At 34.7% G+C, this 20,281-nt stretch overlaps 1 protein-coding gene across 6 annotated transcripts in view; it reads right to left on the reverse strand.

The window, feature by feature from the left end:
* LOC130665690 (RNA-binding protein Musashi homolog Rbp6) overlaps positions 1-20,281 on the reverse strand; it is a 531,909-nt gene that overhangs the window by 178,447 nt on the left and 333,181 nt on the right. For all 6 annotated transcript variants that reach the window (XM_057466190.1, XM_057466188.1, XM_057466187.1 and 3 more), the window contains one exon: positions 4,440-4,532. In XM_057466190.1, the coding sequence (XP_057322173.1) occupies positions 4,440-4,532 (93 nt within the window). The remainder of the gene's footprint in view (positions 1-4,439; positions 4,533-20,281) is intronic.

Raw genomic sequence — 20,281 nt, forward strand, 5'->3', positions numbered from 1 at the left:
TGCACACCCCGAAGGATAATCGATGCTTTTCATTGCAATACAAATATTTGGTGTGCAATTTTATTCCTTGAACGCATTTTGAAAGTTAGATTCGATTATTACAGAGAAAAAAACCTAATTTCGCATACGTCGAAGTATAAATAATACTTTTAGTCATAATCAAGTATTTGGTGTGCAATCCCGCTATATTTTATTATTAAAAATAGCCATCAAAATTAATATTGATATCAAGCGACTGTTAAGTATATAAGTCGTATGCAGTAACAAGGATCGGTTAAGGATTAAGCAAACGAGGGAGTAGCAGTACTAGTAGCAGGGATAAATTAATAAATCGCCGGGAATTCAAGTCGACTTTGTGTGGAATAAAGAGCACCCATAAATAACATTGTACCAGCACACCCTGGATATAACCGCTGGCATCAAGGGTGGACTATCTCACCCTCTAACTTGACATCTCCCACCCTCACTATATCTACCCAGCTTTCATCCTTCCCCACCGTACCAATGATCATTTCGATTTACGAACCCTGGGAGCGTTCATCACCGCCATAACTACACCATCAGCGTCGCTCTCTACCAACCATTTATTCGACATTTACACAGTACGTTTTTTATATCAGAGCGAGTATCAATAATCAATCCCAGATTCAACACCACATTCAGAACCACTCGGCTAAAATTATCTCTTAGCTCGAATTCTTTCGTCAAACTATTTTCTCATTATTTCTCTATGAGGATTATTTTTTTTTTTTATTTCTCCTAGTGGCAACGTCGCAAAAACCGTGTGTACAAGTAGATGAAAGGCATTACGACTCAAAAGAAATATAACTATACTTACAAGGGAAAAATAAAGAGCCAGCGGAAACAAAAGCGCCAGTACAAGGTTACAAATGGCATGTATTTGCGACGACATTGTTTTAAATGGCTGTCAGAAGACTTTTAAATTTATCCTATTTCACTGACGTCAGACGCTTTAATATATATGTAAGTACGTCTTATATATATATATAGATATTATCGAATGTAAAAGAGTTAATTAATATAAACTACATAAAATATTTTCTTCAACTGCGGACTCTTTTTCCTTCTTGGTCTTCTCCTTAATACCCTTATCCTCATAAAATAAAATACTTGACTACATTTAAAACCGAGTAAAGTCTAGCTCTCAACCCTTTTATTCCTCCCGAGATCAAACAAACTGTAGAAGAAAATCATCAGCTTCCGGGTCACATTAATTCTTAATTTCTTAATTTCGTAGCTCGGTCGGCTTCAAGTACCACTACTGTAATCTACCGACTAGAAGCCTCAGTCAGTCTCCAGCTACTAGAGACAGGTCTACCATTCAGCTGACTAGTTTTCTTGATCCCTCATATTTTAAATCCTTTTCATTTCTCCGCGCGGTTTTTCATACCTTTACCTTTCGTGACGTTCGCGAGATGAAAGCGTATAATAATTAAGCTCTGGTCCTTTCTTCCCCTGGTGATAAATCCGCGAGATAAAATACCGTTCACGGAAAGAAAATTATGGCAGCGGTTCCCATAATTTTGTGAAATTTTTTCCTATACCATCATAGGAATTACGACCATAAATTATGGGAGTGGTTCCTATAATTATAGGAATGGTTCCTATAAATATAGGAAGGGTTCCTATAATTTATGGGAATGGTTCCTACAATAGTATGGGAACTATTCCCATAATATTATGGGAATGATTCCCATAATGAAATTGGAATGGTTCGTATACCATTATGGGAATCATTCCCATAATATTATGGGAATAGTTCCCATACTATTATAGGAACCATTCCTATAATATTATGGGAATGGTTCCCATATTATCATGAAAAAATTAATTTAAAGAAGTGTGGTAATCACTTCTACAATACACAGAAATATTATTAAACATAAAAACAAAAATTCAAACATTAAAAAAAAAATCGTATTTGGCAAAAAAACATTAAAATTTTTAACAAGAATTTTTTGTCAGCACAAAACATTCAAGAAAATTCAAATTTTGGGAAATTTCTACACTATTGTGCAAAAAAAAAATTTTATGATATTATAGGGATGATTCCCATACCATTATGGGAATAGTTCCCATAATATTATAGGAATAGTTCCTATACCAATATGGGAACCATTCCCATAATAGTATGGAAATGATTCCCATACCATTATGGGAATGGTTCCCATAATGATATGGAAATGGGTCTCATATCATTATGGGAACCATTCCCATAATGGTATGGGAACTATTCTCATACTATTATGGGAATAGTTCCCATAAGATTATAGGAATAGTTCCTATACCAATATGGGAACCATTCCCATAATAGTATGGAAATGATTCCCATACCATTATGGGAATGGTTCCCATAATGATATGGGAATGGTTCTCATATCATTATAGGAACCATTCCCATAATGGTATGGGAACTATTCTCATACTATTATGGGAATAGTTCCCATAATATTATAGGAATAGTTCCTATACCAATATGGGAACCATTCCCATAATAGTATGGAAATGATTCCCATACCATTATGGGAATGGTTCCCATAATGATATGGAAATGGTTCTCATATCATTATGGGAACCATTCCCAAAATGGTATGGGAACTATTCTCATACTATTATGGGGATTGTTCCCATAATATATGGGAACCATTCCTATAGTAGTATAGGTACTATTCCCATACCATTATGGGAACCATTCCCATGATGCATAGCAAAACTTCCCATAATTTTCTTTCTGTGTTTAATGAATTATTTATAAATAATAAATAAAACGGTAAATGAAACTGCAGTAATGACGAAAATAAAAATATACAAAGTGGTTAATCGATTTGTTATTGCAGTGCTTATTGTGTCACTCGGCTGGGTATTAAATACAATAGAATACAATAGCTGAAGTAATTTAATCTCCATTTCATGTCCTGTATTCAAGAACACTCGAGATATGAATCAATGGTGTAGAGCTTCTACAACATCTACATCAACTTCCATCTATGCGCCTCAACATTTATCATTTCCCTTTGTTCTTCTATGTATATATGTATATATATAGATATATATAGATATGAGCACGGAAATCACCTGAGCGCGTTTTTCTCGGCCAAATAAATTAATCCTCCACAATACGCGTCTCTGTTATCTTCATTCGCGCGTATTTATATCCATTCAGTGTGTAGGCGTCTGTGCACAACATATGAGTGTGTGTGTGTGTGTGTGTATACTGTGATAGTAGCCGGTATAAAATCTAAAAGCAATGTTGTGTGGGCAGCACAATACGAAACGCTGATCCTATCTCTCAATGTGGGTCATCCCCATCCCAAGGCTTCCAACTCCCTTTTAGCCTAAGAGGGAAACTAAAGCGAAAGCTCGGCATTCAAAGTTGTTCTACATGTATCCGTAAGGAATTCAGAGATACGTTCGATTGCATTTCCTATTCACTTTTTTAAATCTTTTGTGAATTCGGACGCGTTTCAGAAGATCCTTTGTCGGGATATTAATGAGATTTTACTTGTACACTAATTGAGCTGGTTTTCATGAAAAAGTTTATGCTAAAAATTGAATGTTTCAAAGCTCGGAAGACGGTTAGCTCGAGTTACTGTCGATATATAGGAGGCCCCTGAAAGTAAGGCAAGGAGAGTGAGAAGTTTGAACAATCGATAACGAGCCATGGATTAGAAACTCTAAACTAGCCGAGATATTTCATCCCTAGAATATTCAATGCCCAAAGTTACGTCTCCCGCTGGCTACAGAAAGACGGCCTTGAAAGTTTTGGGTGGTGCGGGCGGATACCTTGTGCTTTGATGCAAATAATTGGAATATCGTGAATCCCGAATTGATTAACGAGTGATATAAATCTGTGTAATTGGAATATTCCTCTCTTTCTCTCTCTTCATTTGTATATATGACGTGTGTATGTATATCTAACTATCTATTGCTTAAAGCTATATGTGCCAATGACAATAGATGGTGGGGATTGACGTTGCTGATTACTGGTGCACGTGGCGAAATTACTGATTCGAATTTACTGAGTGAACGGTAACGCGTGGATGAGAGGGGTGAATTTAATGACTATGGTGACACGACCAAGCGTGATCATGACGATCATAGTGCTAGGCAAAACGTCCGCTGTGATGCGTGCACACATAAAACCACTGCCCGCCGATAGATATCATCCTCTTTCCCTCCCCCTTTGCCACCCGTATCGGACCAATGAATTTCGTTTTATCGACAGTGTCTGATTGACGATCATTATCATCATCCATCCACGCTTTATCTCTCTCCATATATTATGCCCATATATATATTTGTGTATATATTATACATTCATACCGCGATATCTAGACGTCATAAATGCATACATAAAGATAATTTCAGTAAAAACAAGATGAATTATTAATTGCTACGATATATATCACATTACTCACCGGACCAAACTGTTCGAAGTAGTTTTTGACGTCCTCCAGCGTCGTTGGCGCTGACAGTCCGCCGACGAATATCTTCTTTGTCCTTGTCACCATCTGCAAACGAACAATTATTTGTGTTACAATAAGGGCCAAGATTTTTGCCTTAATTTTTTTTAAAATAACAATTAATAGTTGATGATGTCAATTTGTGGACATTGCGGCGAAAATATTGGTCGTATTAAAAAATTTTTGAAATAAAAGTTGTTCAAAATTCAATTTTATGAAATAAATGTATCTTATAATTTTTTTTTAGGACTGATAAGAAAGCCGTAATTTGAAAATTAAGATTTTCATAATCAACAAAAATTTGAATCATTCATTATGAATCTTAATTTTGAAATTGCGGTGAAAATATTGATCGTATTAAAAAATTTTTCAAATAAAAGTTGTTCGAAATTCAATTTTATAAAAAAAATGTCTCTTATAAGTTTTTTTTAGGACTAATAGAAAGCCATAATTTCAAAATTAAGATTTTCATAATCAACAAAAATTTGAATCATTCATTATGAATCTTAATTTTGATACTAAGGTGAAAATATTGATCGTATGAAAAAATTTTTTAAATAAAAGTTGTTTGAAATTCAATTTTATAAAAAAAAATGTCTCTTATAATTTTTTTTTAGGACTGATAAGAAATCTGTAATTTCAAAATTAAGATTTTCATGATCAACAAAAATTTGAATCATTCATTATGAAACTCAATTTTGGAATTACGGTGAAAATATTGGTCGTACAAGAAAATCATAGGATACATTTTTTTTAGAAAATTAAATTTCCTACAACTTTTGTTGGAAAACTTTTTTTATCAGACCAATATTTTCGCCGTAATATCAAACATTTGAACAATTAATTTCGAAGTGAACTCAAAAATCTTGTCTTTAGTTATAATAATTGTGAATAACGGATTAATTTAAGATATAAAACAACTCGAAGGCAGATAAACAATAGTTATGTTTTTTCATCCATGAAAGGCGATACGCGCGATTAATAACCGGAGAAATAACCGATCTTCCTTTCACGAGAGGGTGTTCGATGAGGTGAAAATAAAAATGGAAAGGGGTTTTGATACGGCGTGAAGAAAAAATCCTGCCCTTCGTCAATTTTTTTGTTATTGTTATTATTATTATTATTACTTTTTTTTATTAAACGGAAAGCGCCAGAGTCGCTGCCGAGGGGTAGAAAACGAGCCGTTTGAGAAATGGCAGCACAGCGACTAAAGAAATTGATAAGGAGCGTCGGATAAAATATGAATGGATGCCGGCCGCGCCCCCAGGAAAATCTTCGAGACTTATCTCTTCTACCCTTAAACTATTTTATTTATTTTTATTTACTTTCACCGGGTCGCAAATTATAAAAATAGTTCTCATTAATGCCCGACACTTAAACGTTTCATTCGATTTTTTTTACCCACTCTTTATTTTTTTAAATTCAACGCAACTTGAGGTATAATTCCCGTTTGTTTTCCTTTATTTATTTTACTTTTTTATCCTCCATCGTCAACGCCGTGTACTCGAGGGTGAAAAGCTCATGGAGGACAGCGCGAGTCTGGTATAAGGGAGCGAAAAAAAAGCTGCGAGCAAAAATTTGAGTAGTAGTGTGTAAGAAGAAAAGTCTCAGGACGCACGAGCAACTACATCGGCTGTGATGACGACGTTGCAAACCCACTTGGGTTTGAAAAGCGTCACACATAACTTACCCACTTCTCGATAGCTGGGAAGCCCGAGATACTGACGCTGAATAAATGCCGTAGGTTGGCTACGTTAAAAAATAAAATGGGTTTAAAAAATATTATAACGAAGAAGAAAGTATACATAAGAGTTATAAGTAAGTTGACGAGTAGGAAAGGTGGAAAAATCTAAGAATATGTATATATATATTTTTTTTTTTTAAGCCATTTCTCATTTTATGTAAAAAGGACTCGTTTGACCTTTTGCCCTAGTAAATTTGAAAGGAAAATCTCTTGCTGACATTTATTAAAAATAATTACTTGTAAAACTACTACACTTTATGTGATTAAAAAGGTTAGCTAATAATAATAATAATAATAATAATAATAATAATAATAATAATAATAATAATAATAATAATAATAATAATAATAGTAAAAGCAATAGCAATAATAAATAAAAGCTCAAAAAAAAAAATTCCCAATTGTTGGCTCTGTAAAGACCGAGTCATATGAAAAAAGACATTGAACAGCCGAGAAGAAAGAGAAATAAAAAGCTTGGGGTGGCAGGGGTGGGGACGCTAAATATGGAGGTTTTGAAAGGCCAGGGGATAAACTCTGGGCAATTTCAGTGATGGCTTAGAGTTATACTCTATCATGGCTCTTTGGCCGGGCAACAGAACCGAGTGGATCTACCCTAGTTACACTGGCGGGGAGGTCTGCTGTGCACTTTATAAAATATCTACGTCAAATGGCATTCGACTAATCAGCCAAGTGAGTCGAGTAGATCAAGATGAGGATGAAAATATAAATGTTTTGTTTGTAAATAAAATAAATTTAGTGGTTGGGAAACTCTTGGAGTCGCCTCGATGAAAAAGAGGTTTAAATAAAATAGAAGACGATCTGTGTGCTCGGTTGAGCACAAGAGGTTTATAGACTAGTCGAGTTTCCACGGCACTTGGGGATACTGCTTTACAAAAGGGGTCAACTCTAATGAACGTATTGTCAGAAACGAGCGTCTTCAACAGTCTGCCATCTCCTCGTGTCCTCAACAAAGGATTCAATGGTGAGTAGTGGTTTAAGACTCGAATTACGTATTTTGGTGATCAAGGTACAAGTGCCGTTAACTTGTTGAAAGTCCACCAGTTGCAGAAACATTTCTCTTGTTCCTTTCAATTGTCACTGGATTGCTCACTTCCAGAAGATGACGACTGATCTTAGACTATTCGAGTCTTAAGACAGTTTAGATCATCTTCAGGATTTCATTGAGCTGATAATTTGAATTTCCAAATTTAAAATCTAATGTGACCGAGGTATAAAAAGGAGCTACGTACGAACTTATTCAAAGTCCACCAGTTGCAGAAACATTTCTCTTGTTCCTTTCAATTGTCACTGGATTGCTCACTTCCAGAAGATGACGACTGATCTTAGACAATTCGAGTCTTAACACAGTTTAGATCATCTTCAGGATTTCATTGAGCTGATAATTTGAATTTCCAAATTTAAAATCTAATGTGACCGAGGTATAAAAAGGAGCTACGTACGAACTTATTCAAAGTCCACCAGTTGCAGAAACATTTCTCTTGTTCCTTTCAATTGTCACTGGATTGCTCACTTCCAGAAGATGACGGCTGATCTTAGACAATTCGAGTCTTAAGACAGTTTAGGTCATCTTCAGGATTTCATTGAGTTGACAATTTGAATTTTCAAATTTAAAGTCTGATGTGACCGCTCTCTAAACATGAATTAGTGGAAATTTCATTAATTACGTTAGTGAAGCAGTATTCACTTCATAATCAGTGTATTTAAATAACAAATTAGTGAATTCTCACTAATAAATTTAGTACTATAATTTTCACCAGCAAATTAGTGATTTTCACTACTGAGCTAGGGATATTTTCATAATTTCTACAAGTGAAACTGTAATTCACTTCTTAATTTATGAATTTCACAATTTTACTAGTAACTTTAACTAGCAAATAATTATATATTTTACTAGATATAAATATAATTAATAATTATGGTGCTATTTTTAAAAATTTTAATAAAAAACTGTCAAAATAAAAAAAAATTTAAGTACAGAACAATAATATATTTATATGAAGAGTACGTCAATCATAACATCACGGATTTTTTATTTCTTCATCAGTTATTGTTTGGTATCATAACGAATATACTATTTACACTCACGGGATCACATGCGTAGGTCAGCGCAGTGGATAGCATCAAAGACTTTGAATCGGAAGGATGCAGGTTCGAGCCCAGCAGTCACCGGGATTTTTTCATCAATCAAAATCATGTTTACTTCTTCTAAGTAATGATTCTAATACATAAATCACATTTCGGATCTAATTACAAGTGTCTTATATTTTTTTTCGCAATATAATATTTTTTTTCACCGATGAAATCAGTGGATTCCCATATTCACTTTTCAATTTAGTGGATTCTCATATTCACTTATCAAATCAGTGAATTCCAATATTCACATATTCATTTAGTGAATATTCACTAATTCTGCGTGGTACGATTGTAGCATTGACAATTAGTGAATATTCACTTAAAATTAGTGAAAAATCACTAATTCATGTTTAGAGAGCGAGATATAAAAAGAAGCTGGGTACGAACTTGTTGAAAGTCCACCAGTTGCAGAAACATTTCTCTTGTTCCTTCCAATTGTCACTGGATCGCTCACTTCCAGAAGATGACGACTGATCTTAGACTATTCGAGTTAAGACAGTTTAGGTCATCTTCAGGATTTCATTAAGCTGATAATTTGAATTTCCAAATTTAAAGTCTGATGTGACCGAGGTATAAAAAGGAGCTGGGTACGAACTTGTTGCAAGCCCACCAGTTGCAGGAACCGGATAATTTTCTAGAGTTCCACAAAGTCTTTCTGGTTGAATTGCTTGGGGTAAAGAAGGAGTGAAAGGAAGCGGGATAAAAAATAAAATAAAAAGAAAACAAGAAATAAACATAAAAAAAGTAAAATATCTCGGAGAAAAGAAACAAACCGTGGGAAAGAAAAAATAAGTGAGGGTATGGTCCGGGGTCGTTAACAGAGATAAGACTGGTGAGAGTGAGTATAGCCCCCATGGAATGGTAATGGAAACTCAGGGCGAGAGTTCCACTTATTATACCTCGGCATTATGTAAATACCGGAAGGCTATTACAATTTTACAACTTACTAGGAGTAGCTTTATAGTTTCATCGCCAGAGGCTTCATGCTACTTTTCCCCTACTATATAAAATTCTTATTCTCTAGTCTTTTTTTCACAGCGTCCTCATCCTCATCTTCATTCTCATCCTCGTCCCCGCGCTTACGTACTCGTCCACCCCCTGTCGGAACCCGAAACCCTACGGCTTCTTTTTACTCTGCCCGGACGAAACTATTTTAATTTTCAAAACCCCGAGCTACACTACACGTCTACGCTACTGTCGCGAGACACATATTTTCGAGATTTCATTCTTTGCCCACCCACTCCCAACTTCAACGACCTCGTACCCCTGCCTGCTCTACCGCGACTCAGCTCACTGTTGGTTAATATCGGACAGGCATTTTGCATCCCCGGTTTCCCGCAGAAGAATAACATTTTTTAATTCTGTCCTCCGCATTTTTATTATCTCCGTCGTATAATAAAGTGATAAAATTTCAATTATTAAGAATTCTCGAAATACGACAAGAATTATTAAATGCTTCGGTATTACATACTTTAAACGTAGGGGAAGGGGGGGCAAAACGGGATACTTAACGAAAAATTTAGTTTTTAGGGACATAAATATCGTAAATTAGCTTCATTTTGATTCTACTTGAAATAAATATAACGAATTTTAGACTGCCATCAGAAAAAAAATTTTTATTTTCTGCGGGCAAAATGGGATACCCCAAAAAAAAGTAAATTTTTTTTTTTTTTTTTCAAGTGAATAAAATTGATGTAATAATGTCTTTCTAAATTGATGTAAGTAATAAAATTTACGTGTTTCGAACGACGATACTCAATTTATCTGTGATTATTGTGAATAATTTTAGAGATTTATCTTTCATTAACGATGAATCAGTTATATATCGTTATCGTTATTTATTATAAATTTTAATACTTATGTTAAAAATAATGTTAGTTAGTTTTCATTCCAAAGAAATTATTTTTATAAGAGAAATAATTAAATATTGAATATTAGAAAATTAATATAACTGTTAATAATGTGATATTATAGCACTAAAGTTATAAAATATTAAAAAATTATGAAAGTTACAATGTAACAGTTAAAATTATGATGATTACCAATGTTACAGTTTTAGAGTTTTTATTAGTATTATTGTTGTTATTGTTCTTGAGTTAATTAAAGAAATAAATTTCTTAATTTGTGATACTTCATGAAAATAAATTTGTAGTACGATAAAATTTGTACATTTTTTTTATTTATACTTTTCGCAAAAAATATAAAAATGTTTTTTTTTAGCTTTTAATAGTGTAAAATGATACTAGATGTCATTTTTTACCATTTTCGAAAGTTTTTCGAGAAAAAAAAATTTTGACAAAATTTTGAGGGTATCCCATTTTGCCTGCCTATCCCGTTTTGCCCCCCTTCCCCTAATTTACACTATTTAAATTGCGCAATTGAATTCCATTTCCAGATATAGGACAAAAGAAATAAATCATCAAGATAATTTTCAATTAAAACCGTAATACTATTATCATTATAGTTATTATTATAAAATAAATAAATAAAAATAAATCTAAGCCGATTTCCCACCAGCAGGACATTTTACAAGTTAAGTTGTCGGGTAATAAATAGCAAATGGAATAGTTGGTTGTACATGAAGACAGGGGAAGGTGGGGTTGGGGCCGAGGGTGCTTGTGGAAACAGCAAAGAGATGTCGGTGGTCAGTGTAAGAGAGAAAGAGAAAGAGAATAGTAGTAGTAGTAGTAGTAGTAGTAGTAGCTGAACAGGAAGCGAGGGACTGGAAAGGTTTATCAGACTGGCATTGCGCGAGAGCCAAGGCAAGTGGTCAGAGCAGCCTGGGGCTTTGCTATCGCACTGTCCAGTCGGACTCACCCTTGCTCCCCAGCCCCTTCGAATCGCAACATGTGAGCATTTGCTCTCTCCCTTATTCGCACACTAGACTACACTAGACTACACTAGACTAGACTACACCGATGCCCGCACATACACACACGAGGTTAAAGTACAACACCGAGCAACAGGGATCGCAACTAGCAAGTACGTGCAATGCCGTGGAAATCCGCAGCAGAGCCTGGAGTGAGACAGCGGCAATACCCAACTCGGTCTGCATTATACAGAGAAGAGAAGAGAAGACTACAGCCAACGCAACCATACCCAAAAACCCATTATTTATGGAATCTGGCTGCCGTGGCTACACCGACTGTAGAACAACTCACACCCCGTACCCAACACCGGAAACTACCCCCCGAGAGCACCAGAGACGCCCAACTCTCAAGAGATTCCTGGTTTTATTATTTTTTATTACAGCTCCCGTACGCATTTTCCACCAATTTTATAAATATTACGAATATTTTTATATAGACATTACCATACTAAAATTTTTCGATGCATTTTTAATAAATCATTCGGTTAATATTTATTCGATTTTATAAACTTGATTAAAGAGGACAAGGTCTGGAAATATTTTATGAAAAATAATCATCGAGATTGGAAAAATAAATTTAATGGACTTTTTTTTTTTTTTTTTATTTATGCCAAGGAAATATCCGACCACTGGAGTTTACAGTCTATGAAATGAGTAATTTTTATATTAAGTTTGAATAAGTAAGCATAATAACGTATGACTTTTAAATGGAATATCGAGTGGGATATTAAATATAGAGACGTTTATCGATATCTTTAGCTAATGGTAAGTTACAGGTAGAGCTAGCGCATCTATATATATTAAAACGGAGTGCTATTGGTTTTGAATTTAAAGTGTGTTACGGCTGAAATCAATAAATCAAAGCATAAGAAGTAGAGACCGAGACACTACTTTAAGAAAAAAATATTTTTACTAATCCACTTTTACTATTTTCTTCATTTATATGAAAATTGACTAATTTTGATAATTGGAACTAACTTAATGAACGCGTAAAAAAATGCTGGAGTTGAATTTACCGTAACCTAGTAATTGAACTACTTTGTGGTCATCGTATCGACGAATGGAGTAGCATAAATGACACTGTATAAGATTAATCTCTACTGCAGTAGTTCTGTTTACTATTCGACTGGGGTAAAAATTTGTAGGCTCAGAAACTACTCACTGTAGTATGGGAAACTCGTCCTGTGGTTTCTTTAACCGCACAATTTTATAAGAATTTGTTGGTATTACTATTTTTGGAGTACACAATATCACATAATTTTTACAATCTACTCCAATGTGGAGTAAAATGACTGACAAACGAAAACGACAGCGCCACCTTCAATTTTTTTACCCCACTGTGTGGTTGTACTAGCTCCACAATTGTAGTTATAATTACTACATCTTTAAATGTGTCAATTATAACCTTTAAAATTACGCGCTTGTATTTTATATCAACAAAAATTAAATATTCAATGAAACTGTGTTAGTAATACAAGAATTAATTTGCCATAAAGATAATTCAAAATGAAAAATAAATATCATGACGTATAGAAAAAAAATGTACTTTAAAAATTTAGTGCGTGTGACATTTCGAATTAATTATTTACAAATCCATTTTAATATATTTAAAAACTCTTTGTGCGAACAATATGATATAAATTTAAAAATTTTTAAAACTTTTTAAATACCATGAAAAATAATAAATATCAATTAATATATATTTAATAAACAAATTAAGGATAAAAAATTATAAACTATGATGTGGGGTAATAAGAACCACAGCTGTCATTTACCAAGGAGTTGTTTCAACCAACGACAGCAGTAGATGTTACTACAGTTTCTGTACCACAATAGGCTAGTAGTCATTACTGAGTAGTGATTCTATATATTACTAGTCAGTGTAGTATATGTATCCCCATTATGATAAATTCTACTCCTTTTTCGAAAAAATGATAAATTTTACAAAGACCGTTACTTCGAAATTAAAAATTGAAAATTAATTTTTTATTAATAAAAATTCACTCGTGATTTTAATTACTTTCTGCTATTCACTTCCCACACACTTTTTACTAATAATAAAAACACAAATCAAATCTAGATAAAAGCATTAATATTTTTTTTTCCACAAACAAAAAATTAAAAAAAAAAAGTAATAATTTTTTTCCATTCGCTTGAAAACAGTTTCCATCTCGTCTCCCCTAATTAAATTAAAAATTAAATGGTGTTGAAAAAAATGAAACGTCTCGTTAAAGATCGCATTACTCAGTACAATAATGAATAACAGCTAATTTGTCATTGTGAAAAATATTTAGTTGTTCTTAATACATTAAGGAAAAAGACCCCTCGAGATGTACGGTTGAATAAAGACAATGGAATATATTCACAGTGTGAATAGCGAAACCGGTTGCTTTAGTAGCTATAGATGTCTCCCACTCTCTCGCTCTCTTATTAATCTGCCAGTACTCACATCACCCCAAATCTTCTCGCGTTGCATTCAACGTATACATCTGCTGTTTGGAATATAATACCAAATGATCTCAAAAGCACTACAGAATACTGATTAAAGTTTAACGAGACCGCGTACTAATTTGCCCGTAATTAAGTCGCTTCGATATACGGATCAATTAGAACCTTTTTTTATTTATTTAATATCAACTTTGCAGTTTGTCGTACTTTGAAATGTTGACATGTCGAGTTATATAAATAGCACTTGATTTAATGATGAATTCCACGCCTCGGGTCTTTGAGATCTCGTGTGTCCTCAAAGCCACTCTATTACACAGTCGGCGATGTCGCACCTCCCGACCGGCGTGTTACGGCTTAATCTGTTTGAGTTGCGACTTTATCGGATTACCCCCGAGAATCTACACTCTTTGACCCCGGAACCCCGAGCCTCAACCCCTGGTTCGACTAAGGCACTCACTATTGCTCGATTGTTACATTTTAAATTTATGTACGCTGATCCTTGTCTTTTTCCTCCCTTGAGATTACGATCCACTTACGAATAAAAAAACTTTACTATTATTTATTCAAAAGAATCCGCTTATTAAAATCGAAATGAAAAGAAAGAGCCCATTTTTCTACACTGTAAAAAGAGCGGTGTTAAAAATGAGCTCGTTTTAACTCCACCCGGTGTAAAAATGAAATTACACTGGTGTAGGAGGAGTGTATTACCGGTGTTAAAAATACCGGTGTTAAAGCGGAGTAACCGGTGTAAAATCGGAGTAAAAGCGGGGTAACAGGTGTAAAAGTGGAGTAATGCTGGTGTAAAAGTGGGGTAAATTGCGTCCGCTTGAAATATTAACTTTAAAGATTATAAAAGACAAAAAATGTCAGTTCTTTATGAAAATTAAGAAAAAATATCATTTATTAACAAGTATAGTGATCGAGTAAGTAAAAATATTCACAAAGTTAAATATTTTAACACCGGTAAAGAATATTTACACCGCTGGCGACGTTATTTTAACACCAGTCTAGAATATTTACACCACTGGTGGCGTTATTTTAACACCGGTCTAGAATATTTACACCGGTCTAGAATATTTACACCAGTCTAGAATATTTACACCGCTGGTGGCGTTATTTTAACACCGGCCTAGAATATTTACACCGCGTGCGGCGTTATTTTAACACCGCTCTAGAATATTTACACCACGTGCGGCGTTATTTTAACACCAGTCTAGAATATTTACACCGGTCTAGAAATTTACACCACTGGTGGCGTTATTTTAACACCGGTCTAGAATATTTACACCAGTCTAGAATATTTACACCTCTGGCGGCGTTATTTTAACACCAGTACTGAATATTTACTGATTATTTACACCGGCGTTATGTTCACACCGCTTTCGGGGGTAAATTTAACACCAATAATTTTAACACCTACACCTCTTGGACTTACCCCGGTGATTTTTTACAGTGTAGAGTTTTAATAAAGGTCGCGTAAAAAAAAAAATTAAGTATATTCAAAAATGTGATTAATGAGAGAATGAATTTTTAGTGCATGAAAAAAAAACTATTTATGATGCCACAAAATTTATCCATAATGTAAAAGTGAGGATTAAAAATTCATATAGAAGAGTTTTTAATTTGAAACATCGGTGTCACTTTAATTACTTAAAAAACCTACACTTTCAACTACCAACTGCATTGCAAGTCCCCTCGGTCTCCCGCTCGCCGGCATTCATAATCCGCAGCTTTAAAACAATCATTTTACAGCGACATTTGAGATTAAAAAATTTATACGAACAAAAAAAAAAAGAAAATAAATAAAAAAAAAAATACTGAGGGACGCGAGTGCATACAAAAATATATATAAAAGTTGAGAGAAAGGCATAAAAATAAAAAAGTCGAGTGAATGTCACTCAGACGCAACAGTCGCACCCCGTCAACAAAGATTACCCCGTCATAGAGGGAGTTGAGAGAAAATCAGAAACCGCCCCAAGCGTCTCGACGCAGGTGTTTACTTCATGACACACCAGAGAGCTGAAGGGAGGGTTCGAACTCTCGAGATCCTGTTTTAGAGATGGGAACCGAGCGGGAGCTAAACTTGGGGATATGAGGAAGTAGAGTGACGTGTGTAGACTTGTTGAGAAGCATGAAGGGGTTATGATTCTCCCAGAGGCTGAGGGATCAGAGAAAACACCATAAACAGTAATTCACGCATTACGCTCGAGTTGTCCGGCGGTCAAACAGCGACCAGAGCAGTACCGTTACGAGAGAATCAAGAAACAGCCCAGAATTACGCATTGAGTAACGAGGGATTAATTAATGGATCACAAACGGCAAACGCTCGGCCATGCAGAAATCTCTCTGCGTATATTACGCCTACTGTTGATGCTACAGCTATCAGCATCCACTTTCAACATCCAGCTCTCTCCCCATTACTCTAGTTATTTCATCCGCAAATTAATAGCAAAAAGATACATACGAATCGATGAAAAGCGTTATGAAGATGAATTGAAATTTTTTTCCTCTCTCCGCATCACTTCAATGAATGGCGACTATACGAGTGCGGAGTGTTTTTTAAATTACCTTTTTTTTATCCGCCCAGAAAATACTAAAAGCGCGAGTTTTTAAATTCGCTAAGCATTCAAAGTAATTGGAGATTTTATGTATTTTTTTTGTCAACTAAAAAATGATATTATTAATATTTAGAGGAAGGGGGGGGGGGCAAAACGGGATACTTAACGAAAAATTTAGTTTTTAGGGACATAAATATCGTAAATTGGCTTCATTTTGATTCTATTTGAAATAAATATAACGAATTTTAGACTGCCATCAGAAAAAAACTTTTTATTTTCTGCGGGCAAAATGGGATACCCCAAAAAAAAGTAAATTTTTTTTTTTTTTCAAGTGAATAAAATTGATGTAATAATGTCTTTCTAAATTGATGTAAGTAATAAAATTTACGTGTTTCGGACGACGATACTCAATTTATCTGTGATTATTGTGAATAATTTTAGAGATTTATCTTTCATTAACGATGAATCAGTTATATATCGTTATCGTTATTTATTATAAATTTTAATACTTATGTTAAAAATAATGTTAGTTAGTTTTCATTCCAAAGAAATTATTTTTATAAGAGAAATAATTAAATATTGAATATCAGAAAATTAACATAACTGTTAATAATGTGATATTATAGCACTAAAGTTATAAAATATTAAAAAATTATGAAAGTTACAATGTAACAGTTAAAATTATGATGATTACCAATGTTACAGTTTTAGAGTTTTTATTAGTATTATTGTTGTTATTGTTCTTGAGTTAATTAAAGAAATAAATTTCTTAATTTGTGATACTTCATGAAAATAAATTTGTAGTACGATAAAATTTGTACATGTTTTTCATTTATACATTTCGCAAAAAATATAAAAATGTTTTTTTTTAGCTTTTAATAGTGTAAAATGATACTAGATGTCATTTTTGACCATTTTCGAAAGTTTTTCGAGAAAAAAAAATTTTGACGAAATTTTGAGGGTATCCCATTTTGCCGGCCCATCCCGTTTTGCCCCCCCCCCCCCCTTCCCCTACAACTCATGAGACCGTAAAATTTTAATTCTATAAATATATGACAATTATTATCCGTCTGTGTCTGGAGGCAAAAATGTTAAATATTCCGTTTTTGGTTAAAAAATATCGAATTTATCGGAATTCGTATTATTGTAAATAAAATATTGAATAGTATATTATAAAATATAATAGCAGAAGAGGCTCTCGGATGAAATGAAATCAATGGTAGATTTAAATTTTCAATAGCTGCATTAATTATGCACTTTAGTCTCGTGTAATAGTAAACTACGCGTAATGCTAAATTTCGTGAGAACAAAAGTCGTGTGATATTGTCAGTGAATAGGCTTTGGATTGGATGAATTTGAGAGGGTGATGGGTTTAGGTCGGACGTAAACCCTCAAGGGAGGGATGAGAATTAAACCCTGATAAAAATATCCACAACACATATTCACATCTGTAGGCTTATTATTCAATATATACATATATATATATATACAAATAATAATAACAACATTAGCAATGAATATGTATTTATGTGGCTAGCTTTATAGTAGATCGGTTAGCACAGATCAAATCCAATGATTATAATACCAGGTGCGATAAAATCGCCAGGAGTTGGAGGTCCACCGATCGCTTTCAAATAACAATGCGCATAATTAGCCCATTCCCCTGGGACTGAAATGACCATCTATAAATAGCTGAATACACAATGCTTCTATATATATATATACATATTTATGTGTGTAGTTATATAACAATATTAATATGCAATACATATCGCATAGAGACAGTAGATAACTCAGAAGGCGTTAATGAAGGTCGATTAGCATCGATTCTTCGCAGATGCACTGGGTGGGAATTCGAGGGGGCGTAATGCCGAAGACGTAGTACATAGTATACTCAACAGGTATACGCGGTAACTAGTGAACTAATTCCGATAGCAGAAGCCTCGTCGTATCTACTCCTCTCTTCTGAATAATATAATCAGGTCATAGCGGATGGACCATTCAACCGACTGGCAGCCTTCTCAAGTGCTTAAAAATTAACGAAAGGTACAACTCCTTTTCAGATTTTGTGCCTCGGTTTTATTAGTTCTAAACTGAGATAAGAACACTTGTCGTAATTATCGTTAATAAATAATTTCATATTAAGATGCTATGAGAAGGTTGTTTTTTTGCCGAAAAGATTTAGCGGAGACCTTAGAGTGCATTAAAAGTGTGGGTGCTGAGGAAAAGCAGAGGAAGACTAAGTATGAGGAGCGAGTGACACGCGCACACTAAAGGGAGTTAACCTACTTCCACATTTCGGTCGTTTGTCACGGCGGGGAGAGACGCGAAGAGGACGGCAGAGTACCGAGGGAGGATTCAAGTCGCGTGTATCACCGAATTCCCATTCCCCGGAATCAAGTGCTTCTATACCCTGGTTGGACTACTCGCGTCCGAGACAACCAGCGGATTTAAAAGCGTTTCGATGTAAACAGCATCGGAATTTAACAGGGGATCGGAAAATTCTAATTCCTCACGATACTAGAGTGTGTTCCCGATCCTAGAATTACGTCAACTTTATTCTCGTTTCTTCTTTTTACTTAAACCGTCTATCGGATTTTATTTTTAACCCACCAGCTTTTTATCCACGATAAGTTCTCACCTCGACTTTCGTTAGGTTTTTTTTAACAACGACTCGCACTTTATTCTGGCTTGATTACTTTCAGGAATCGAGGATTCCGCGGTCTACCACTAAACTTTTTTATTTTTTTTATTTTTATTCTAAACTCATCCATTCTTTTGTTCATTCTTCCCTGGCTTTTACTCATCGCCCTGCTTCACATTCTGTGGTTTATTACTTCGTCCATTATCCACGTCAGTCTGCATGACGTTAAATTGAACAATTCACTACACCGACTACACTAAAATATATATACACACATCCAATATATATATCTGTATTCTATATGGAGATAAATTTTATATAGTTTGTAAAAAAAATGGGCGGAACAGAATGATGCTGAGTCACAGGGTTTTTATTTACATATTCAACTCTATAAATCTAGGTATGAAAATAGATAAGAGCCACTTGGTACGATAAGACTGATTTTCTTACACTCGAATACTCTGTAGAGTCTATTGATTTCTCGTAGTGTCTAGCAGCCCTGAGGAGCCTCGGGTGCTTTTCAAAAACTCTGACATAAGGTCGTTCTATACAGCTGCCTAGATACGCGTGGATACTCGTGTGCATGGATGTATTTTTTTTATTCCTCAAGAGGTTACTTGAATACTTAGCAAATACATCTACACATATATATACATATATATCTGTCCATATATATCACTGATGTGACTCTCGACCCAGTTTTAGAATCAAGACTTTGGATTCCCGTGCTTATAGACTAACACACCGTAAGTTGAATACCGAATACCGAGTGGTGAGTAGTGTTGCTCGGAATCGACCACGACCTAGATATTGAACGATATTGGCACGTGCAAGACAATTGCAAGTCTTTATGACAGCGTTTCCTACTATGACAGAAAGCGGAGAGCTTTTCCCTCGCTGAATATCAAAAAATATGGAGATGCTTTTCTCAGGGCTGGTAATGAATGCAAGTATTCAGATTTTTGTTCGGCTAAAAGGCTCCTAGTGCAAGGGATGAGGAAGCTGTGAGCTAGTAGACATCAGCTAAGACATATAGAACTGGGTTCTAAAAGAGCTGCCGGACTCTGGACAAATAGCGGACCAGAGTGGATAGGAAACAATAGCCTTTGAAAAGCGGATAGACGAGATGAAGGAGTGCTAGTGCTGTGGGTGGCTCTGATGGTAGTTGCAGAGTAAGATGAGCCGAGTAGGATGAGGTCCAGGGTTGATAAGAGGCCGGAACGTCGCTCGCCAGTAGTTCGACGGGAGCTCTTTTTACGAGACTGTTTTCATAACTTTAAGGACTCGGGAAACTCGTAAAAACTATCTTACCCCAATACTGCCCTCGCGAGTTGATCAAGTGGAAGGAGAAGTAAAAATAGTTGAAGTAAAAAGTAATGA

Source organism: Microplitis mediator, chromosome 3 (assembly GCF_029852145.1).
Source record: "Microplitis mediator isolate UGA2020A chromosome 3, iyMicMedi2.1, whole genome shotgun sequence".
Classification (NCBI taxonomy): Eukaryota; Metazoa; Arthropoda; class Insecta; order Hymenoptera; family Braconidae; genus Microplitis; species Microplitis mediator.